Below are 23,731 nucleotides of genomic sequence, written 5' to 3'. Positions count from 1 at the left end.
AGAATAATAATAAGTCTTCTTTTGTTGCTTCGGTTTCTAAACCTTTCTTTGACTTTGTGTAGCTAGAAAACTAACGGCCTGTGGGCCAAAACTGGCTCGCGAGTGATGCAATCTGCCCGCAGGATGAATTTCAAAGTGAAAAAATACAGACAAAAGACATTGTGATGTTGGGGACTGTGGATCATTTTGACAATTATTATGCTCATGTAGAGAATGGAGTGGTCATAATTTCTAGGTTTTCAAAAGTGTAATACTATATTTGTCACTTCCAAATAGCTGACTTCCAAATTGCGGGCCTTAAAATACAATCTCTGTGATCACTTATGCACACATGGAGATGACAAACTGAAGCAACATTTTCTTAAGAAGTCCAAGTTTGTTTTGTAAAATAATCAAATGAAGGCTGGATGTGTTCCCTGAACTACAATGACCTTAACACCCCTGAACTGGTGTCGTCAACCCGACCCACCGCCGAAAAAGTGCAACTTTCATCCGGACTTCCTGTTACAACAAGAGCGCGCTTAGGGGAAATGAAGAAAGATGCACATTCAACGTTCAAAGATTTTATTTGTCTTTCCGTGCTGCGACCAGTCACCGGTGACTGACGTTCCCGTCTTACTGGTCCGCTGACACCTTCAGGTCTTTGGCGACCAGTCCGGAGGTCACCGGGTGCATGGCGGCCCGATGAGCCAGGAACACTCGCACGGCTTCCTCTCGGTACTTTTCAAAGTTGAAGACCTCCCTGGAGGAACAGAGCGGGATTGTCGTGACGGCGTCGGGCCGCCAAGAAAGGTCGCGCGAATACCTGAAGAGCGGTCGCGTGAATTTCATCCTGCCCTGTTCGGTCGCCATACGGAGCGCTGCAGGGACCGCCTCCTCACAGCGGGACCGCACGCACAATCGCAACCACCTGGACAAAGAACGGCCGATCACGGCGGGCCCGCCCCGGTCCCGAATGCTCGTGTGGCGGGATCGGACCCGATACTCACCTGAAACGGACCTCGGAGTTCATGCGGCCGTTGAGATCGTAGACCTCCTGCATCTTCTTCACGTGGCTCAAAGGAAGCGCCTCCTGCAAAAAGGAGGCGGTTGAGGTGGAGCGTAGCACGATAAGCTCAGCAAGACTTTTTTGAAGGCATATCAACGGTGATGAAAGATATGAAAGGGGTGAAACCAACATCAAAAGTAGCAACGTGACAAGATTTACAAAGTGGGGTTGGATTGGCCACTCTCTTCAAATGAGTGCGTTCGCAATCGTTCCTCATTCCCCACACGCCCCAGTCACTACAAAGGGATTTTCAGTGGGCAGTTTTGGAACCAACTAGGTCTGCCTTATCAAAATCCCTTTGTAGTGAATCGGGAGTCGGAAATGATGAATGATTGCGAACGCGGAACCATTCATCATTCCTTCCTTCCGAATCACTAAAATTTGCAACGTGACAAGATTTCCCCCAAATGACAATGTGTCCAAATGCCGAGTCTGGTTGCAGCGGCCACTTCAATCTGAGTAGAACGCTGTAAGAATTTTGAAAATCGGAGGACGGCTTCCAGAGAAATTGAGTTTTCTGTTTGGGAACAAACGTTTTTGTGTGACATCACCTATCGAAAATGCCTTCAAATTCGATCCCAACAGTGTAACTTCATTATTTCTCAACATATCTCCTCGATACTTTGCTGTTGTCTGCTGCCCTGGGAAGCCCTTCTCTGATTGGCTGACAAGTATAGTTAAAAATATCCACCAATAAGCTCGTACTGGCCCAAATTGCCAGGGAGGCGTTCTCCAAGTCGACGCGTAAAAGCGTTTCACTTGCCCTAAAAAGTCATAAATGGCGTAAATGGAGCAATATTGCTTCGAAGAGCAGTCGAATAGCTCAGATTCTTTAGTCATTAATCGTGAATTTGTTCTGGAGGATTTTAGGTGTTTGAAGTGCTCATTCCCTCCCCGTACGGCCGAAACCATATAAATGTTTCATCACATTACATGTGCACAACAAATTGAAATTTAGTCAAGGATAATAGTTTGTTAAACTATTGTTCAATTTACTGTGCTTGGAATATCTCCACATTATTATTTATTACATATGAACATTTTAAATTTTGGTACAGATTTGAGCAAGAATCATTTCGGGGCCACATTAACTGATCTGGCCCCCGGGCCTTGAGTTTGAGACCTGTGACTTATACTGTTAGTGGTCAATCACAGGTGACTCTTTGGTGGTGGAAGGGGGCTTAAGTCAGCTGGCCTTTGCTCAAGTTTGCTCAGCCTTACTTTGGACTTCGACCTCCTGGTAGCCTCATGACTCCTCCTGAGAAGGCCTGATCTTGTCTGATCTCTCAAGCGAAGCAGGCCCAGACCTGCTCAGTGCCTGGTGGGAGACCACCAGGGAGTAGCAGGTGCCCTACGCTTGCCCAGTAGGCCCAAATGAGTTCCGGTCCCGAGCTCGGATAAATTGGGACGTTGGAGTCAGGAAGGGCATATGTCTCAAAAAACTTACACCCAAACTAAAATGGCAACCCTGGATTGGGAAGAAGATTCCAGTTGAGTTTTACCTCCTGGAGAAGAAGAGACAAGAACTCAATCAGCTGGTGGGACGACAACGTCTTCACATCCGACGCGGTGAAGCTGCTCAAGTCTTGGTCTTTGGCCTGGGGAGAGAACCGGGACAGGTTTCTGACATGGACATTAAAAAAAGAAAAAGAAAAAGGCTGCGGCGCCAGCCGGGTCTCACCTGGCTCCACCTCCGACAAAGCGCGATGCAGGCGTCTGCGAGGGTGGTGTCGTAGCTGAAAGGCAAACACGGAGAGCACATCAGTAGGGTGCCAAACGCTTCACTCTAAAGCGATTGGCCCTCACTGCGGTTTAACTGGCGGCATCCCGGGTGTGAACATCCACGCGTTCCAGTCCACCTTGTTCAGGACCTCCATCTGAGAGACACACAGCAGCTGTCCAGCGGATCGTGGACCGATCGATCCCGACCTCCCGGTGCGCCTCACCTTATCTTTGAAGTATGCGAACAGGAAGTCCTTCCACTGGCCTGTGGTGACACTCCTGTAGGCGAACATCTGGATGTAGGACTTGACGAAGCCCATGAAGACTTCTAAACGAGACGGGACACGGGACTACTCAAAAGACGGCCACGAGGACGGCGGGCGGAACACGGTGGAGCGAGTGTGTTACCGGGACCCCCCAGGAGTTCCTCCAGGTGGTACAAAAGAGCGAAGCCCTTCTCATACGGGACGGAGGAGAAGGCGTCATCCGGGTCCACGTCCTGCAGACTCGGGACCAGGTTTGTCAGAGGGTTTTTGGGTCCAAATGTACTCACCTGGGCCACAACAAAAACGCATGAAAGAAAACCACGTTGTCACGCTTGTGTCAAGACCGCCTGAGCACGCGCTTTGGTTCTCACAGAGTCCTGGAGGTCTTTCCAGCCCCCCATGGCCTTGAACTGACGGAACTGCTCCCCTTCCAGACGCCTGCCGATCATCCTCTCCAGGTATACCGTGTGACCCTCGTTAAGCCTGCATGAACAAAAACGCAAGACTCGTGAGCTGGCCAGCTGGCAGCGGAGAGAAGGTGAAGGGGGGAGTTACCAAAAGTGCTCCCAGGTCTCGTTCGTCACAAGGTTCCCCGTCCAGCTGTGTGAGATCTCGTGAGCGATCACCTGACAGCAAGAGGAAGACGTCGACACGTTTCCACGGTAACAAAGAGTTGACGAGATGCGGGACAGACTTACGTTGGACAGAGACTTGTCTCCAGCCTGAGATTCAAACGCGCAACATCAACATGTTAATAGAACATGAGTTGCGTGTGTGTGCCTGCGTGCGTGTGCTCACCAACAGTGTGGGCGTGGCAAAGGTCAGGCATGGATTTTCCATGCCGCCATAGGGAAAAGATGGCGGGAGGACCAAAATGTCGTAGTGCCCCCAAACGTAAGGACCGGCCAGGTCCTCTGCGGTCTTCAACATGGTCTCCGTCTGTCGGGCACAACCACGCTTGAGTGCGAGTCTGTTTGTGTGTGTGCGTGCGAGTTGCGTGTGGCCAACGGACCTCAGAGAACTCAAACGCGGCTCGGTCCACGTACTCCGCCTCTGACCAGACTCTGGTCCGGGGCCCGATCTGCCTGAAAGAAGCGGACGTCACGAGTCTGCCGCAGGTGAGCCGAGACCAGGACCAGGACTACAACATACCTGCTCTCCAGAGCGCCCACCACCAAGGCAATCAGGTAGGATGGCATGGCCACCTGCGCTCACAGGAAAAAGATCAACAATCGAGAATAAAAGTAGTAAGAATACTGCGAGCGGTGCTTTGATTTTTCAATGACCCAACTTTTGAGTGTTTTGGGAGCTGTCGGCGACTTTTGGTTTGATATGCGTGAGACGGTGGCAGCGAGCTCAACTCCCATGACAACGAGCAGCAGTTTGGCAGATTGTGAGCAATACTTTCGAGAAAACGGCTTCAAGTGGTTTAGTGCCACGCCTAGCTGAAGTTTAGCGTCACACGTAACCAAAAAAAAAGACGTGTATTTAAAACGAGAACAAATTTGCCTTCGGACAGGCCGCTAGCTTCATGCTAACACATGATGCAAAGCTTTAGCTTTAAATGTGGCTCGCGTGTGGTCAATTGGGTTCTTGTTGAAAGCAGTAAGACCGCCGTCTCACGGCTGATATTGATCAGTGGCGGCAACTCCGGGAGCCAGGAGAGCAAAATATCGCTCGCGCTCTCACCAGGAAGCTCTTCGGGAGACGTCTCCGTAACCCCGCGATAAACCAGCGTTTACCGTAATCGTGATGCACCAACTGTTTTTTTTTTTTCCCATTTCCATTTAATGATGATGTTTCTACTGTTATTCCTCCCAAAAAGGATGGGGTGATGAATGGCATTTCCATTCATTTGAATGGAAAACGATGATTGCAGGTAAGATTATTTTGCGTGATCAGCGTTATCACAAAACAATTGTAAATCAGTGGTGCCACTGTAATGATAAGACTAATGTAGGCATCGCTTTGACTTGGTAAACCATATAATCATGAAAATAATACTAGTAGTACGTTCTGTCTGAAGCGGTAAACCATGCGGCCGCCGTCGTGAGGGTCCACGTCCTGGCCGTCTCTCAGCGCACTCATCGCCGCCACCAAGTCTTTGGGGACAGACACCTGCGAGAAGACACGCAAATGCGCGCACGCACACACAACACGCGTACACACTCAGCAGTTAGCACCACCTGCCTGTCTCGCTCTCATCTGTCTGTCTGTCTGTCTGTCTGTCTGTCTCAGGGGTCGGCAATCTTAAATAGTCTGAGACTTTTGGACAGTCTGCCACAGGAAAAAAAACATCTTCAAATTTCGAAATACATTGAAAAAACAAACAAGTTAATTTCAATGGAAATGAAATACTCAAGATTTATTTTCCAAAGCCACAGAGAGCCCCAGCAGAAGGATGAAAAGAGCCACATGCGGCTCAGGAGCCGCAGGTTGCCGACCCCTGCTCGATTTGTTTCTTCCCCGTCTGCCTGCTCACGCTGACCTGAGCGTAGTATGTGTGTTTAATGGCCGGAGAGTCCTGACAAGGCACCATGCTCCTGCAGTGATGAGCCTGGAAGACAAAACAAAGAAGAAGGTGTCCTCCTCGAGACGTTGCACAAACGGAGCTCAGCAAAAGAGGAAGAGAGATGCTGGTTGAGAAAGAAGGAAGTGAAGAAAGCAGACCGCGAGCCGGTGCGACGGTTAACGGCCGGCGACCCGGGACTCACCTGGCACTGACTGAAAAGGTACGGCTGCTTCTTGCCGGCCGTCTGTGGGGGCGTGAGCCATTGCAACGCGGGCGCTGCGGGCGACGTCTCGTAGGTCACCTCCACGATTACGTGCTGCCCTCTTATCAGTCCACCGATTGAACGCGGTCAACGGGATGTTGCGGTCACGTGATTTATTCATGCGACAGACGGGCGGGCTCACCGGGAAAGGTCAAAGGGCAGCGTGATCTCCAGCGGTGTCCCCTTGAAGGTGTGTTTAGGGCCCATTGTGAAGCGGGCCGCCTGCCCGTTGGCCCTGACTGACAGGATCTTCAGGTCTCGGGTGTCCAAAGTCTGCAGCAGATTAAGAATCAAAAAACAACTAACAGTTGTGCACGGTGTATAAAGATGTAATGCCTTAGACAGGCAACTGTCCATTTGGTTTCCTGGAACTTCATTGGCTTTTCTTCACATGAAAGAACTCACAATTGGTTGCTGTTAATACTTTTGGCTTCGAGTTTTCCCCAACTTTAACAGTTGATGACGCAGTTGATGACATCTCACCTCACTTTAGTGACACCTTACATTTAAAAAAAAAACTTAAGCTGCACTTAAGTTGTTTTATTTCAAGTCTAAAACTTTTTCAAACAGGTGGGCAAAGTACGCCCCCACTGTCTTCTTTAAACTCGCCGAGCAAGAATTGATTCAATTCATTCATTACTTATTCAAGAGTCCTGTCATATTTCCATCCATCCATCCATTTTCTGAGCTGCTTCTCCTCACTAGGGTCGCGGGCGTGCTGGAGCCTATCCCAGCTGTCATCGGGGAGGAGGCGGAGTACACCCTGAACTGGTTGCCAGCCAATCGCAGGGCACATAGAAACAAACAACCATTCGCACTCACAGTCACGCCTACGGGCAATTTAGAGTCTCCAATTAATGCATGTTTTTGGGATGTGGGAGGAAACCGGAGTGCCCGGAGAAAACCCACGCAGGCACGGGGAGAACATGCAAACTCCACACAGTCGGGGCCGGGGATTGAACCCCGCACCTCAGAACTGTGAGGCTGACGCTCTCACTGTCATACTTGTGGCATTAATTTAGCAGTCTTTTCCTAAAATGACATCATGAAATAATTGGTTTATGTATTGTAAATAATATACATAATAATGAAATGGTTCGTGTTTATTGTAAATGCAAAAAAAAAAAAAGAATTTATATACATATATATATATATATATATATATATATTATATTATATTATATATATATATATATATATATTATATTATATATATATATATTTAAAAAAAATTACATGTACTTAATTTATTGTCAAAACTAAAATACATTGAATTATTAAATAATTGGTTAGTAAAGTAATTTAAAAGATGACGAATCTATTATTGAAATACATTTAAATGAAAAACGATTGAATTCATCTCAGAGGTGGTTTTAAAAATGTACTTTTGAGCTTTTCTTTCCCGAGTCACGCTTGAAGAGTTAGAAGCCGAAACGACAAATCGGCCTGCCAGTCAAAGTTCAAGACCATAAACTGTAATCTCCCTGTAATAACAACTAGCGGAGCGCTTTAGCTTGGATGCTAGCGCCGCCGCCGGGCGCTCGTGGGACGAAGTGAGGTTAGAGTGTGGTTCGTTACCAGGACTGAGAAGCGCTCCTCCAGAACTTCCACCGTCAGCGCCACCTGCCCTCTGACAGTTCGGCTGTCGAAGTCGACGTGCAGGCTCAAATTGAGATGGCGGCTCACGCACTTGGCGGCGGAGGCGAACGAGGATGGATCAGCGGACATTGTGCTCCTTTTTCCACCTTGTTCCCGGAAAGTGAACGCACCAGGAGGTGAGCCCGCTTTCTTATAAGCCGGAACACGCACCGCTCACATCCGCCGGACGCCTTTTCAAAGTAAAACACTTCCGCCAACCGTGTGCTCAAGGGCCACACATATTTTGGAAAAGGGACGCACGGGCCACCTCATTTGTAGATGAGGTTTAAAAAAAACAACAACAAAAAAAAGATACAAATGTTTTAAAGTTTATTTTAAATGTTACATTATGACTTTACATTACTTTATTACATTAGTATTATTACATTGTCAGAATGTAATAATGTGACATTAAATTATTTTCCTAAAATATATTTTTATCATGCGGCACGGTGCACGACTGGTTAGAGCGTCTGCCTCACAGTTGTGAGGTTGCGGGTTCAAATCCCGGCCCCGCCTGTGTGGAGTTTGCATGTTCTCCCCGTGTCTGCGTGGCTTTTCTCCGGGCACTCCGGTTTCCTCCCACATCCCAAAAACATGCGTGGTAGGTTGATTGACGACTCTAAATTGACTGTGAGTGCCAATGGTTTGTTTGTTTGTATGTGCCCTGCGATTGGCTGGCGACCAGTTCAGGGTGTAGCCCGCCTCCTGCCCGATGATAGCTGGGATAGGCTCCAGCGCTCCCGCGACCCTTGTGGGGATAAGCGGCTCAGATAATGGATGGATATTTTTCTCAATTCCAAAAAATAACCAATTATTTGAGATGATTACATTGAAAAGAATAAACATTTGAAATTGACATTTTAGGGGAATTTTTTTTTGAATTAATGCAAAAATATTCCTTGTAAATGTTGGCAGTTTTAAAGAACAGAACAGTCGCATGTGGCCCGCGAGCCATACTTTGCTAACTCTCGAGTTGAAATCAGAATCATCTTTATTTGCCAAGTATGTCCAAAAAACACACAAGGAATTTGTGTCCGGTCGTTGGAGCCGCTCTAGTACGACAACAGACAGTCAATTGACAGAGAACACTTTGGAGACAGAAAGACATTGACAAAAAACAGTCACTGAGCAATAAATGGTTGCTAGTTATCTGGCACTTAGAGCAGTTTGAATGACTAATATCGCAATCGTCCGGTGCAATGACCATTGTGCAAAGGGTGACGAGATTTCAAGGAGTGTACGCAGTTTAAAGTGACTCGTAGCGCGATAATCTGGGACTGTTGATTGTGCAAATGTTTCAGATACTCCTCAGTCAGTGTGCAAGTGGGGCAGATGCTACTCTGGCATGAGTGGCCAGTATTGGTCAACAACAGATATGCAATTAAAATGCGTTTAATACCGCAAATTAAAATGTTACTGGACTGCTTTAGTTTTTTCTATTCCGCTGTCGGGAGAAAAAGACAAACGACCAAATTTCCATCCAAGAATGACCAGGTGATATTTTCGAGCGTTTCCGGTTCCTAATGTTGACGTCATGGCGTCTGGCAAATCAAAAGTGAAAGCTCGTGTGCACTGTTGTTGTAGTTGCGCATTGCCTCCAGCAGGGGACGAAGCGCGGCCTCGGCCCCGGCCTGTGTTTGCGTGAGCGCTTCGGACTGGACTCTGCTCGGTCGTCATGAACCCGCTGGACTGCGAAGAGCTGGCGGACCGGCGGCGTCCGTGGGCCCGGTTCTCATCGTGGCTCGAGTGCGTGTGTGTGGTCACCTTCGACCTGGAGCTCGGACAAGCCATCGAGGTTAGGGCTGTTAGCTTAGCACGATTATTGTTGAGCCAAGGACGAACCCATTTTACGTATGAGAAGTTTTATGGCACACCAAATGACACAGTATACTCTAATTATCAGGGTCTTGTCTCAGTTTGCTCCCAAATTGACTTACTTGCTGTTACGGAGAAAGTGCAAGTACATCTCAATAAATAAACATATGGTCGAAATTTTCTTTTATTTCACGGCTCATACATTTGATATAGTTCCATTAACTACTTGGAAAATACTTTTCAGAGGGCACGTTAGAAATTTCTACATTAAAACTCATTTCCATCATTTGTTGTTTGTTACGTAATATTCTAGTTTCTAGCGATGGTGAATTTGGAGTTTTCGTTAGCTGTTAACTATAAGCATCAAATGTATGCATATGTACAAATTTTTTGGGGGAAATATTTCACTGTGTGGGTAGTGCATCTTTATAATAGGAGTTTGTTTTTGAATGGAACTACCGAAAAAATAAAAGCTTTTGACACAATTCTAATGTTATTGAGATGTGCCTGTAAATCTGGGCTTGTCGAGTTCAACGCAAAGCTGCTATACTTGCAGGAATTGAAGAAAAGCACGGAGGGAGATTTCACTCTGTTTTGGAGACCAATTAAGCCACCAATCCCTGTAGTCCACACACAAACAGCGAACGCTCTTGTTGTTTTCCATGGTGACGAATGAAATGATTCTTCTTTCCAGCTGGTTTACCCTCCTGACGTGAAGTTGACTGAGAAGGAGGTAAGTGTCGGTTGATGGAGTTGTGCTGGCAGGAGATCTTGCCAATTGAGTGACTGTTTTACTCTTCTTCAGAAAAGCAGCCTGTGCTACCTTTCCTTCCCTGATTCTTACTCAGGTAAATGTTGTTGCATGTTGCCACCCTGCCTCAGCTCATCCTGGACTGCATTTCATTTCCGAACAAGAACACATCACCCCGTCTTAGTTACAAGTGGTTGCCGGTTCAATCTGGAATGATCGTTTGTTTGGAGCACATTTCCAAATCCTTGCGATGACTTTCCCAACGGCGGGACGGTGGTCGACTGGTTAGCACATCTGCCTCACAGTTCTGAGGACCGGGGTTCAAATCCCGGCCCCACCTGTGTGGAGTTTGCATGTTCTCCCTGTACTTGTGTGGGTTTTTCCCCGGGTATTCCGGTTTCCTCCCACATCCCAAAAACATGCGTGGTAGGTTGATGGAAGACTCTTAAGTTTCTCATAGGTATGAATGTGAGTGCGAGTGGTTGTTTCTTTCTATGTGCCCTGCGATTGGCTGGCGACAAGTTCAGGTTGTACCCCGCCTCTCGCCCGAAAATAGCTGTGATAGGCGCCAGCACGCCCGCGACCCGCGTGAGGATACGCCGTCCAGAAAATGGCTGGCCGGACGGACGGACGGACGGACTTTCCCCCCGCAATACCTTTTGGACATAATACCGATTGCCAGCTCGTCATTGTCTCTCCGCCTCAACGTCACCACACTGGAACTCTCTTAGACCTGTTCCAAGCAGCTCAGACTCCAGTTTCATCTTGAAGGCCAAAGTGTTCACAATTTCATAGTCCCACTTGTCTTGTCTTGTTTTTAATTCCCGTGTCGTGTTGTAAATTTTTTTTTTAACCTCAGTTTGTTTGTTTTATTTGTTTTGTCCTTTTGTACTGTGAGAAGTACCTTTTTAAATAAAATCTATTGTTGTTATAGTTGCTGATGGTCTCGCTTTGTTCCCCAGGATCCATCGGGGACACTCAATTCAGCTTCAGGATGCGTCAGTCAGTCGGTCGCAGCCGTTCCAGACTCGCAGACGACGTTTACAACAGAGACGCCGCTGCCGCCCTGCAGGTGAGCACGCAAAGTGACCATCAAGACGAGAAATAACCCATAGTAATAGTCACCAAAGAGTAGTCAATCGGAAGGTCCGCTTTGTGTCTCCATAGAGCGAAGCGTCTCATTTCTACGGTTACGTTTACTTCCGACAAGTCAAGGATGTGTCGGTGAAGCGGGGATACTTCCAGAAGGTGAAGTTGCGCCGCACATCAGCTTGATGTTAAAACGTGTCTGAAACATTGCGTGTGAATGATGAGAAGGCCTGAGGCGGAAAGGAAATGCTGTGGAATTAATTGGATTGCTGAAAGGTAGAATGTGAGATTTGAGGTTGGAATAGTTGAAATCTGTCAGGAAATGTGGAAGGAGGGTCAATATGTCAAACATCTGCATTTGGGTTCATTTTGTGATGCAAAATGTAAAACACTGAAAAATGTAGTCCATAGTTCGGTGGAGAATGAGTTGCATATCTCGAAGTTAGAATGGTTGAAATTGGTTGAGAAGTAGATAAAAGTAGATATAATATCTCATTTGGGATTTTCATTTTGAAAATGCACTGAAGTATTTTAGCCCGAAAAGAGCTGAACAGTTTGAAGTTGAAATCAGTGGTGAAGCGTGGAAGGAGGTAAAATCGTAGAATGATTTTTCATGGAAACATTTTGGGGAATGTGGAAAAAATGTCTTGAATGCTGAATGCTCTCAAGCATTGCCTCCAAAAGTCATGTGACCCGATGACGTATGTCGTGTGACTGGGTTCCAGTCTCTGGTTCTGGTGTCCCGGCTACCTTTCGTGCAGCTCTTTTACGCCGTGCTGCACGTCGTCGCGGCCGACTTCTTCCACCAGTCGGAGCCCTCCCTGGAAACAGGTGATGTCACGACGCACACGCAGGTGACCATGATGACGCCGACGATGATGAGAATGACATCTTCCTTGTCCGTGCAGTGTGCAAGCAAATGGACCGGTGGCCTTTCCTGGCGCCTGGACTGACCTTGACCCTCCCCCTGATGGATGTGGTCCTACAGGTGAGGCCAGCGCATACTTTTATTTTGGCGCTACTTTTTCCTTGTCACTCGTCGACTTGATTTTGTCCTCAGGTCAGAATTCCGTGCCAGAATGAAAAAGCGGGAAGTCCAGTGAGGGCCACGGCCAAGGAGGTCAGACGTTCTTTCTTCTTAACTCACTTGACTTGATTTTGTCTCGTTCACAGATGGGAAATCTCGTCATTGCGTCACTGTTTGGCTGACTCGTGACTTGACAAAAACTCAAAAGACTTGAAACTGGACGTGGATTTGGGACTTAAAAGATTCAGGACTTGACTTAAGACTTGGTGAGGTGATACACATACATAGAGGTTAGATCAATTGGCCAATGTATTTGTATCAGTATTTGGACTTCTGTCTTCATAAAGACCAGATATTGCAGCTAAGACTGCGTCCATAGGCTGACTTGACTTTCCCGAGACAAAATCAATTGGGACTTGGTTAAAACTTGAGACTTGAACGTGTTTGAGTTGGTCTCATCTCTGGATGTTGCAGGGCGATGCTATTAATTATTAACTATTCAAGTATATTCATTTAAGTCTGAAACTAAATGACAGAACCGCGACACGCCCCTTCCAACTGAAAAAGCTTTACACAATTGTTTTGCACTGGTGCGCCCCAATTTTTTTTCTTTGGTTCACTAGCACAAACGTTAGGTGCACCCAGTTTTTCAACTGCATCACATTCAACACCGCAGTTTTACAGGGTCACTCTTTCTAAAAAGAAAAAATAGATAGCTGCCAACTTTTTAGGCAGTATTGACTGTTAAATGATTAACTAACAATCTGGTCAACATAAATTTCTTCATTTGAAGCACAATTCCACCAGACGGGTAACTTTGCTGTGAAGTGTTAGTGCTTAAAGTGGTCTGTGTCAGAGCATTGGTCAGGACTTTTGGACAAATCAGGCCTTAAGTCAACATTGTTCACGAAGAAGTTGTCATCATTATTTTCATCCTATCGTCCGCAGCTATTTCCACACTAAATTTGATGGGCCTAGGCCATTCACCTAGCCTGTCAGGTTAACACATGTTTTAGGCTATAGTTTTACAGAAACTATCATGATAAACGATAGGATCGTCGATGTTGTTTTTTAATGATGCTGTTATAGTGTTATTACAGCATAATAATTCAAGTACGCTACATGCTTTTAATTCTCAAGAATATTGAACATTGGCATAGAAATGTAGAATCAATAAGTAAGATCATTTGTACAAATAAATGACTAATGTGAAAAAAACCACATGCATGGTGTATTGTATTTATTTATTGCAGTCTCTAGGCATCAGCAGCAACAGCTCCAGCAGAAATACTGGCACATTCATGAATGTAAGGTTCAATCGCCTGTCGTTTTTCTTCCCATTGCACTGAATTGGTGGACAGTCCTCCTATGCCTGTGTAGGTTATTTGTGGGACCAGCCCTATAGAAGATATTTTTCTTGCAGACACTACACTCGCCTTTGAATTGTCAGTGAAATCGAAATGCGTCCATATTTTGCTTTATATTTTTCTGCTGTCACTCATTTTTGTTATTGCTTACGTTCCTCCGTGAATCTATCCTCGTACTCTTAATTCTCTCATTTTCCAGCCAACTCTTTGTGTGCACTGTGTAATTTTTTAAAGTTAACACCCATCCCCGACTGACTCAGTGCAATGAGCAATCACGTGCATGCACTGTGCACCTACACCGTGCAGCGCTGCTTGTGTCAGCGATCCCCGCGCCGCTGTGCAAGGGAGAAAGAGGGAGCCTGCCTTTCATTTACTTCAAAAGAGCTTAGAGCCGTTTCGGTCGCAACCGACACATCACTGGAGACCCTTTTTTTTTTCTCCTCTGGAACGGCGAGCCGGGTGGCACCGGTGCGACCTCTTATTTATTTATTGATTTATTTTATTTTTTAGGCGCACCTTTGAAAAATTAGGCCACATGTACGCCCAAATTGGTTGCACTCCCGAGCCTTAATTCCGGTTACGAAAGAAACACGAGCGCTATAATAACCAACGACAAGGAAGCAGCCCGGTGGGAAACAATCCCAAAGGTACGGCGGCCATTTCATACGGTGAAGCAGCAGTCAGTCATTTACCCACGTTTGAAAATTTTGACCCGAGGTATGTGTTTCCAAGCCGCAGCTGGAAATGAAATTTTCGGACCACACTACTCAGTTCCATGTTCTACAGTCTGTATTTTATATTGTGCAGTCCATGTTGTTGTGGTTAACTGTACCAATTTGGATCTATGATGCTAATCCTCAGAATGCGGTACCAACACGGACTCTGCTGCCTTCCGTACACGAGCTGGACCTCTTCAGGTCAGTTCCGCTTCCTATTTCCTGTCGGTCAGACATCATCAATCCGCCGACCTTTGAACTGTCTAGGTGTTTCCAGTCGGTCCTGATCCATCTGCAGATGTTGTGGGAACTCGCGTTGCTTGGCGAGCCATTGGTCATCATGGCGCCATCCCCCACCGTCTCCTCGGAAACTGTTTTGGCGCTCGTCAGGTACCCGGCTGATGGCCAACCGGAAGACGCGCTGCGTGGTTGTCATGGTAACGGTGTAACGTATGCACTGTTAGGAAGATGACTTTAGAAATGTAGTTAGCTACAATTACAAGTTACCCTGTTGAAAATGTAATTACATTTGATTGCATTTTGATGACTTTTCTTTATTTGGAATGAATTAATACCGTACATCATTATTTTGAAATTAACCACATACGGTGTTTGTTCTTTACACAAAAAATAAACTGACAACAAAACATGATGAAATGTAAATACTTAATCATAAGTGTTTGTTTCATTCTGTCTACAGCCTTTGAAAAACCACCATACTATAACATGTTAAACTAATATCCCTTCATATGACAAACCAGACGTTCCATCAAAAGTCTGAAATTATAAATACGAACTGTTCAAAAGTCAGTGTTCTTTTGTGTTCAAAAGTGTAACTGTGAGTCGAGCCTTTTCAAAATCTCAGACAAACAATTAAATTGCAGCACACTGTGGCGCTTGGGGGGCCATATTTGGACAAATACATCATGTTTGAGACGACAGCAGAATGGCACATGATCAGAGAGAGTCAATCACGAGCATCTTCTTCAGAAGGAGGAAGTGATTTAGAAAAAAATACTTTGTGGATATTTTTAAACGTAACTAAAAAATATGACACTTTTACTCCCAGTAATGTAATGACGTCATCTCGTTCCATGGAAGTAGTTCATCTCCATCACTGAATGTGCGTAACTGTCACCTCAGCTCCATCGCGCCGCTCAAGTTCTGCTGCGATTTCCGTCCTTACTTCACCATCCACGACAGCGAATTCCGAGAATACACCACCAAGACGCAGGCACCGTGAGTATACGCGTCCGCCGCTAGTCCTGTCGGCCTGCTTCCAACCCGAGCTGTGCCGTCTCCTTCAGGCCCAACGTGATTCTGGGTGTGACCAACCCTTTCTTCATCAAGACCTTCCACAACTGGCCTCACGTGCTGCGACTGGGAGAAACCACTAAGATGTTAGGTGATAGCACACATTGATCCCATTGGTCCTCTTCCGTCGAGTCCAAACAGATCAGAGATCAGCCGCCGTGTTCCGTCTCCTGTCAGGTGACGTCCCGAAGCAGCTCAAGGTCAAGAAAGTGGCCAAACTCAAGACGCTTGACCCCAAACCAGGTCTGTGAGTGCGTGCCTGTTGTGCGCATGTGTGTTTTGTGCGTGTGTGTTGAGTGACGCTATGGTGCTTGTGCAGGAGTGTTCACGGCATACAAGAGCTTCCTCCTCAAAGACAAGGTCCTCATCAAACGTCTGTTGAAGGTAACAGACTGCAAAATCCCAGCAGCAAATGAAGCAAAGTCACGTGTGCGTCCCGTTTGTCTCTGCAGGGCATCCAGAGACAGAGGCCGTCAGAAGTGCAGAGCGCCATCTTGAGGAGACACTTTTTAGAGCTGACTCAGAGCTTCATCATCCCGCTGGTATGAAGTACACGACTGCCGACGATGATTTGAACTTCAAGTCCGACTGGACTATTGCTCAAAACTTTATACAAATGACTCGCGCCTCCCTTGCGTTGTGCTCGGCAGCGTCCTCGAGGGTGCATGGGAGTTCGCCCACCAGTCTACATGTGTTTTGTGGACTTGGAGAAGGCGTTCGACCGTGTCCCTCGTGGAGTCCTGTGGGAGGTGCTTCGGGAGTATGGGGTACCGAACCCCCTGATATGGGCTGTTCGATCCCTGTACGACCGGAGTCAGAGTTCGGTCCGCAGAGGTGGCAGTAAGTCGGACTCGTTTCCGGTGAGGGTTGGACTCCTCCGAGGCTGCCCTTTGTCACCGATTCTGTTCATAACTTTTATGGAGAGAATTTCAAGGTGCAGCCGAGGCGTTGGATCTCTGCTTTATGCAGACGATGTGGTTCTGTTGGCTTCATCAAGCCGTGACCTCCATCTCTCACTGGAGCGGTTCGCAGCCGAGTGTGCAGCGGCTGGGATGAGAATCAGCACCTCCAAATCTGAGACCGTGGTCCTCAGTGGGAAAAGGGTGGCGTGCCCTCTCCGTGCGGGGATGAGATCCTGCCCCAAGTGGAGGAGTTCAAGTATCACGGGGTCTTGTACACGAGTGAGGGAAGAATGGAACGGATCGGTGCGGCGTCTGCAGTGATGCGGACTTTGCATCGGTCCGTTGTGGTAAAGAAGGAGCTAAGCCGAAAGGCGAAGCTCTCGATTTACCGGTCGATCTTCGTTCCTACCCTCACCTACGGTCACGAGCTGTGGTTCGTGACCCAAAGAACGAGATCCCGGATACGAGCGGCCGAAATGAGTTTCCTCCGCAGGGTGTCCGGGCTCTCCCTTAGAGAGAGGATGAGGAGCCCGGTCATCCGGGAGGATCTCAGAGTAGCTCCGCTGCTCCTCCGCATTGAAAGGAGCCAGATGAGGTGGCTGGGGCATCTGATGCGGATGCCTTCCGGACGCCTCCCCGGTGAGGTGTTACGGGCACTTCCCACTGGGAGGAGACCCCGGGATCCCCCCGGAAGAGCTGGATGAAGTGGCTGGGGAGAGGGAAGTCTGGGCGTCCCTGCTGAAGCTACGGCTCCCACGACCTCGGATGAGCGGTAGAAAATGGATGGATGGATGGAATAATTTTGTACTGTACAGTAATATGGGTGCATATGGCCTATAAAAAAAAAAGTGCTTCATGTAACGGACAATCGGTTACATCAGATGACCCCTCACCCCAATTAGTCCATTCTATTGAGGTTCCGCTGTAATTTTATTTCTAAGTTGTATGGTTGCAAATGTTTTTTGGTTCAAAAAGGTTTCCAATGCGTTTTAAAAAGGGTGTTTTAGTTTCAAGCGTGTGGGTGTGATAAAACTCAAATCATTTTGTTGTATGGCCTCTCCTGGATTTTCACTTATTGCGGGTAGGTCTGCAGCATATCGCCTGCGATAATCGGGGGTTGACTGTAGTAACCATAGTAACGCTGCATAGCCCTCACCTTTTTCCATTTTCAGGAGCGCTACATGGCCAGCCTCATGCCGCTCCAGAGGTCCGTGACACCCTGGAAGGTAAGCGACACAAAGTGCGACATCACATCAGATTGTCAGCGAGCGCTAATGTCGGACTTTGTGCAGACGCCCCCGCAGATTCGTCCTTTCAGTCAGGACGAGTTCATGTCAGTGCTGGAACGAGGCGGCCCTCAGCTGACCTCTGCGCTGCGAGGCGATTGGACGGGACTGTACAGGTATGCCCGTCATCCCTGGACGTCAGTCTTAACGACGGCCGCGTTTCGCTTACGATATATCCGCATTGTCCACAGGAAGTTCTTCAAGTCTCCCAATTTCGACGGCTGGTATCGCCACCGTCACCGGGAGATGACGCGCAAACTGGAGAGTCTACACCTGGAGGTCATCTGCGAGGCCGTGAGTTGTCGTCATTATAGCAACAAGAGTTTCCTTCCTCTCCTTGTGCTGACAAGAGTGTGGCATGTCCCTCAGGACCTGCTGGGATGGACTCTGGACAAATCGGAAGTAGAGATTGTGGACTTGATTCTCAAGCTACGAGAGAAATTGGTGAGCTGTCCAATTTGATGAAAAACGTTTCAAGTTGCACCAAAGTCATTTACGCGTTTTGTTTCTCAATACATTAAATATGTTTGAATGTAATTGCTCAAAATGTGTGCATAGACTGGGAATAATTTAGTACTGAATTCTTGAGATGTAGCTTAAAACTCTTTTTCACCATCTCTGCTGGCCGAATCTTTGGGGCGGGGCTAAAACGGGGTCGCGCTGACGTCACCGGGGGACAGCATGAGTTGGCTCTCCACCACTCTACCAACGAGCCCCATCTATGACTATTCCCCGGAATTGGTAGTTACTTAGTAATAATAGTTTAGCCATTTCTAGCACAACTATATCGTGCAGTTAGCCATCAAGCTCCTTCCTGACCTCTGAGGGGGAATTAGCTGGCGGGCCTCCCGGCGTGCATTGGTGGTGGATTCCCCCGTGTTCCGCGGTTGCCAGGGTGGTGCCAGCTGGCGTCCACCTCGGTCCCCCGCGCCGGCTGCTGGTGGAGGGCGCTCCTCGGGCCTTGCATCCGGCTGCGGTCGCCTCCTCCTCTTCTCGCGAGGTGGGCGGTGGGGTCCCCTGCGGACCGTGGGGCCTTGCGCCGCACGTACATCCACACAATAGAGACACTTAAGAGAAAGCTAACTGTTTATGCGAGCGCCTCGCTCGGAGTTGTTGTGTCGAGGTGAACTATGAACCGTAACCACAGTGGCTGACGAAACACGAGCGAACGCATCTGGTTGACAGGTGAAGTACCTTCAGCGGACAGGCAATATTTTTCTGAATTTCAGTCTTATTTTACTTACATGGGAATTACTTTTTATTCATTCAAATTTGGCAGGCTTTTTAAAAACACTCCTCTGTGGCATGTCATATTTACAATTTTTTAGGCCTCTTTGGTAGTTTTAAAGTAAAAGCTGTGGAATTTCAATCCATCTGAAAGCTGCTTGAACTTGTGCTTTTCTTTTCAGCTGAAAGCTGGAAGGCTGCAGTTGCAGGTGAAAGATGACATTTTCAACAAATTGGAATCGTTGATCACATCCATCGGGAGCTCGCTGCCACAAGACCTGCACGACGTCCTCAACGCACACGCACGCACACGCAATCACTCTCACTATATAAGGGCCACGGCAGGTCAGTGAATGTAACACGATTCGATGCAGTTGTATACAAGCTACTGTAGAGTGGAAACGTCATGTACATCAGGTCAAATGTCTACAAATCGTAAATAGTCCAGATTAAATGAGACTCGAGCATTTATTGGAATGTTTGGCATCCTAACATTGAATAAAAATCTCTTAATTTGGAAAAGACAATATACAAATCAGATGCTTGAGAAAAGTCAAGTTTGTGACTGCGCTTGGTCATCTTTTGTGGGTGCTCCACCACGGCGCCCCCTGCTGCCTGAGGACAGAATCTTTCTCCTGCGGACTGAAGTGAAGGATGCCGAGGATGGCGTTGAGCGTCTGCTGCCTACCGCCGGCGTCCGGCAGCGTCAGGAACTTGTAGATGACGTTCTTCAGGTACTCCACGTTGGAGCCCTCGCGCTTCTGCTCCCGGATCAGTTTGTCCAGCTGCACCCGGAGCTCGTCGGTCTCGTCGTCATGGCGTTGGGCGTTGGCCGCCAGTTTGGCGTGCAGCCGACGGATGTCGTCCTCCAGCTGGCGCTTCTGCCGCCTCAGGCCCGCCACCTCCACTTCCTTTCTAGCCAGCTGCTCGGCGTACAGGAGCAGCGTGGGCTCGGCGTGCCGCAGGGCTCGGCCGACGGCGTCCGCCTCACGCTCCTCCTCCTCGGCGCGGAAGTCCTCTTGTGACGCTCTTTGTGCGAAAGAGTCGGAGTTGGGGGCGGGCACAGCGGCTCGTAAGCGCTCCAACTCCCGGTCCTTGTCATCCAGCAGCGCGACGGTCCTCTCTCTTTGTTTGTGGAGCTCGGCCTCCAGACGCAGCAGCTCGTCGCGGTGCGCCCCCTGCCTCCGCTCTGCTTCCTGTCGCTGGCCGTGCAGCAGCGCGGCGGTCTGCACCTGCTGTTGCTGCAGCTGGTGGCGCTGCGCCACGGCGGCCTTGTCGCTCTCGACGCGCAGGTTGATGTACTTCTCCCTCAGGTCCGCCAGCTGCTCGCGGGCCTGGCAGCCCTCGTCAACGGTGTTCTTGGGCGCCGCCTACATGGAAAGCGTTGGAGCATTTATTCCAGATTATTCAGTTTAAGATCCATGTAGTAGTATGCTCTTTGTCCTAACTAGGACTACTTTGGCATACGTTACTAGTGAGGCAAAACTGTGCACTAGTACTATGAGTGACAGAAAATGTATCTACCGCTTCTCTAGTCACACTATGAGCGCACAGATTTCAACTACTGCACAGTTTTGCCTCACTCGAGACCGCTCTTGGTCTCAAACATATTTTAAATGTCTTGGTCTTGTCTCCGACTTGAATCCCAAAAGTCTCGGACTTTGGAGACAGTGGAGATTGATTGAATAGGCCTCTTTGGTAGTTTTAAAGTAAAAGCTGACTGACACTGACCTGCTATTGTTCAACTCCTCGATTGTGATCATAGGGAGAAGCCTTTGGTAAAACAACAGATTCAATTGTCTCTGTCTTGCCTGGGTTTCGACTCCCTAAAATCTCTGTCTCATATATTGTGGTTGTGAGCACAAGACTACCTACTAGTATGCCAAAGTTGTTCTACTAGTAAAGACATGGAGCGTGCGCGCGTCATTTGAGCATGTATTCGATATCTTAATATTGCGCATGATCTTATCAGTGAGGACAAACGAGTACATGGACCGAAGGTGGGCATCAAGGATACGGAAGAAATTTTCACACGGCTTCCCGTATACCTTTGCTCTTAGCTTGTAGCCCTCCAACTCGTCCTTGAGCTGCCGCAGCTCTTCCTGCTGCGCGGCGCCTCGGACGGGTTCCAGCTCGCTCGGAGTCCTGACGGGCGGGTTCCTCTGAGCGGCCAGAAGCAGCTTCTTCACCTTGTCCAATTTGTCCTTCAGGGCCGTCACGTCCAGCTGAGAGTCGTCCGGGCCCGGGTCGTACACGGCGGACCTGCCCGCGGCCAGCATTTTGTTCTCCGTGTCCAACTGCGCCAGCCGTTCTCGTAACCTCTGAGTCGACTGCTGCTCTCGCTGCCTGGCCTTCTCGCAAGAACCCAGAAGATCCGAGAGCTCCGACACGCGCTGCTCCAAACCGGCCACCCGAAGCTCCGCGGCGTGAGCGCGCGCCTCCTCCTGACACACCTGCACGCGCGCGCACACACACACACACACACACCTACCTGACGTGCTTCTGCTGTGATGTGCGAGAGAACCTCAGATTTCGCCTAAACATGTATGAGGCCTACCCTGTAGTTCTGGTTGTGGAGCTGCTCCTGGAGGCACTTGTCGAGCTCACTCAGTTCCCACTGCAGCCCCTCCACCCTAGGATCCGCCTCCTCTCGTTCCTCCTCGGCCGCCCGCAGCTTCCTCCTCAGCTGGTCGCGCTCCTCCCTGGTCTGCTTCAGGAGCGCCTCTGACTCAGCCCCACGGTCCATGGCGTGCGACGCCGCCGGGAAGTTTGCGTCGGACTCGTGCAGGCGGAGCTCGGCGTCCTGCCGCAGGTCCCGTTCCTGCTGCAGGATCTTCTGCAGCTCCTGCAGCTGCTGCAACTGGTCGCTCTGTTCCTGCTCCCGCTCGTGCTGCTGCGTGATGACGCGAGCGCGGCTCTCGGCCAACTGCCGCCGGAGGGCCCGGACCTCGGCCTGCTGTCGTGCGGTGGCGGACTCCAGGCGCTCCTGCAGCTGTGCCACTTCCTGCTTGAGTTGCCGCTTGTCGGCCTGGAAGCTGGCCTCCATGCGAGACTTCTCCTGCATCACGGTGGCCAGAGCGCTGGTGAGCGTGCCCAGTTGGTTCTTCAGCTGGACCTTTCCGCGTTCCGCTTCTCCGACCTGTAGCTGCTCGGCCGCTGCGCTGCCGGCTTCAGACCCGTCGGGACCTCCCGCTTCTGCCGCATCTTCCTCTGTCACGTCTCCGTCCCCACAATCCTGAAGTAAGGCAGCCCGCTCGCAGAGCTGCCGGTTCACATCCGCATCCCGGGAGCCGCTCAAGACCTTCAGACTGGCCTCCAGGGCCTCCTTTTCCTTCAGCAGGCTTTTGTACGCGTGCACGACATCCCTGAAGCGGCTCTGGTACTGGGCCAGCTGCTTGTTCTGGGACTCGACCGTTACCAGAAGATCCTTCCTGCTGGGGCCCCCACCGAAACTCATCCCAAACTTCTCCATCGCTCGGTGCGATCACACTGGCGCCGTCTCAGCTATGCCCGAGCCTCGATTAGACTGCTGCGAGGATGAAGACTGCGTGAAACAAAGCTCGTTGGCTGTCTTAGCTTCTCTGACATATGGAGATAAACTTGTTTCACATAAAGCAGTTGTTCCTAGTTGCGGAACTGTGGTGCCTCTAAGCAAGGCACACAATCTTAAACCGTGCCACTCAAAGGTAATGTTATTAATGCTGTGCGTTGAATGGCGGTATCTGCGCGCTGTGGTCACATGCAACCTGAATGGCGATCGAAGCGCTGTAATAATAATAATGAATGTTATTTGTATTGCATTTTAGATCCATTGATCTCAAAGTGCTACAGAGCATTCAGTGTTTCACTGCGTTGGCGTTATTCATCACGAGGCATTTCCGGTGGAGAGGATATGCGGCGTCAGTTTTCCAGTGTCCGTTTGTTTCAAGCTACTGGGTTTCCCGCTGATAGAAAAATAACCTCGTTCTTGAAATAACGCGGGCTCGTATACTGGATTCACTAGTTCAGTGCTGCTACTTTAAGGTTCAAATGTCATCAAACGTTTTGACAGTTTAAAACCGAGGGGATCCAGCCAACACTTGCGATGTGTCGCTACGTTCAGCGTCAGCTCGGTTTTGGTGTCACGTTGCGTTTTCCTGGCGACCGGACGTTACGACGCCACTTTACCCCAAACGCGGAAATGCTGATGACGTAGATCTATAACTTTCTCCATATTAACCAATGGGAAGTGATACTTATATCACCGGCATCGTCTTGAAAGAGCTGTCTGATAATGCTGGTCTCGTGCAAATCAATTAACCTGTGAAATTTTACGCACATACCTTTGTAATGTGTTAATATGCACGCTAAATGCGAGTTCAACAAAAGTAAAACACTTCAAGTTAAACATTGCGAATCACCTGCACCAACAATCCGGTTCTTACCTTTTATGTCCGACATCGGTCGTGTAGCACTGAAACGAAATCTGTTTGAATGAGTGTGTTTCATAGTAAGGGGTGGGAAGAAGCCTTAGAAGTCAACCAACTGCCGCCATGTTGTCTTGAGCCGGAAGTGAGGTAGGTCGGTACCATTTTTTTTTTTTTTTTTTTTTAAACCATCACAGCTATGACACTAACCCTAACTCGATACGCCAGCCGGCTAACCGACGTGCCGACGTCGCAGCCATGTTGGAGAGGTCGACATTTCCGTCAACGGCAATGCATTGGCATGGATATTCAAATTAAGCCATAACGTGCTCATTTCTCGTGATTTTCGAGAGGTTGTTTTTTTTTTTTGTTTTTTTTTT

At 48.6% G+C, this 23,731-nt stretch overlaps 3 protein-coding genes across 10 annotated transcripts; 1 reads left to right on the top strand and 2 right to left on the bottom strand.

Annotated features, from left to right (window-relative positions):
• Positions 1 to 547: 547 nt before the first annotated feature.
• Positions 548 to 7,605, bottom strand: lta4h (leukotriene A4 hydrolase). The gene is made up of 19 exons (XM_061668182.1): positions 7,389 to 7,605; positions 5,953 to 6,083; positions 5,751 to 5,871; positions 5,525 to 5,593; positions 5,050 to 5,154; positions 4,189 to 4,241; positions 4,049 to 4,121; positions 3,835 to 3,975; positions 3,735 to 3,758; positions 3,592 to 3,662; positions 3,408 to 3,519; positions 3,179 to 3,323; positions 2,995 to 3,098; positions 2,855 to 2,925; positions 2,730 to 2,784; positions 2,551 to 2,646; positions 990 to 1,072; positions 806 to 910; positions 548 to 742 (listed from the first exon to the last, which is right to left on the bottom strand). Exons 1-19 carry the CDS (start codon positions 7,536 to 7,538, stop codon positions 616 to 618), a joined length of 1,836 nt encoding a protein of 611 aa, XP_061524166.1. The 5' UTR covers positions 7,539 to 7,605; the 3' UTR covers positions 548 to 615.
• Positions 7,606 to 9,045: 1,440 nt separating this feature from the next.
• dennd6b (DENN/MADD domain containing 6B) lies at positions 9,046 to 19,502 on the top strand. 6 transcript variants are annotated; one of them, XM_061668503.1, is made up of 21 exons: positions 9,046 to 9,246; positions 9,961 to 9,999; positions 10,072 to 10,114; positions 10,980 to 11,089; positions 11,185 to 11,265; positions 11,868 to 11,937; positions 12,015 to 12,094; positions 12,167 to 12,226; positions 13,387 to 13,440; positions 14,362 to 14,417; positions 14,484 to 14,606; positions 15,360 to 15,455; positions 15,524 to 15,621; positions 15,708 to 15,773; positions 15,850 to 15,914; positions 15,983 to 16,072; positions 17,605 to 17,658; positions 17,725 to 17,834; positions 17,910 to 18,012; positions 18,088 to 18,162; positions 19,128 to 19,502. In XM_061668503.1, the coding sequence occupies exons 1-21, from the start codon at positions 9,127 to 9,129 to the stop codon at positions 19,296 to 19,298; spliced, it is 1,764 nt and encodes a 587-aa protein (XP_061524487.1). In that variant the 5' UTR covers positions 9,046 to 9,126; the 3' UTR covers positions 19,299 to 19,502. The 6 variants fall into 6 exon arrangements, with proteins under 6 accessions (XP_061524487.1, XP_061524486.1, XP_061524488.1 ...); XM_061668502.1 differs by having other exon boundaries at positions 11,832 to 11,937; XM_061668505.1 differs by having other exon boundaries at positions 9,229 to 9,246; positions 10,072 to 10,443; positions 11,832 to 11,937.
• On the bottom strand, positions 19,395 to 23,514 carry gcc1 (GRIP and coiled-coil domain containing 1). 3 transcript variants are annotated; one of them, XM_061668500.1, is made up of 4 exons: positions 23,370 to 23,514; positions 21,503 to 22,710; positions 20,994 to 21,398; positions 19,395 to 20,315 (listed from the first exon to the last, which is right to left on the bottom strand). In XM_061668500.1, the coding sequence occupies exons 2-4, from the start codon at positions 22,415 to 22,417 to the stop codon at positions 19,521 to 19,523; spliced, it is 2,115 nt and encodes a 704-aa protein (XP_061524484.1). In that variant the 5' UTR covers positions 22,418 to 22,710; positions 23,370 to 23,514; the 3' UTR covers positions 19,395 to 19,520. The 3 variants fall into 3 exon arrangements, with proteins under 3 accessions (XP_061524484.1, XP_061524483.1, XP_061524482.1); XM_061668499.1 differs by having other exon boundaries at positions 21,503 to 22,489; XM_061668498.1 differs by having other exon boundaries at positions 21,503 to 22,474.
• Positions 23,515 to 23,731: the final 217 nt, after the last annotated feature.

The sequence above is a fragment of the Phycodurus eques genome, chromosome 22 (genome assembly GCF_024500275.1).
Source record: "Phycodurus eques isolate BA_2022a chromosome 22, UOR_Pequ_1.1, whole genome shotgun sequence".
Lineage (NCBI taxonomy): Eukaryota > Metazoa > Chordata > Actinopteri > Syngnathiformes > Syngnathidae > Phycodurus > Phycodurus eques.
This window is presented reverse-complemented; position numbering and strand designations above follow the sequence as displayed.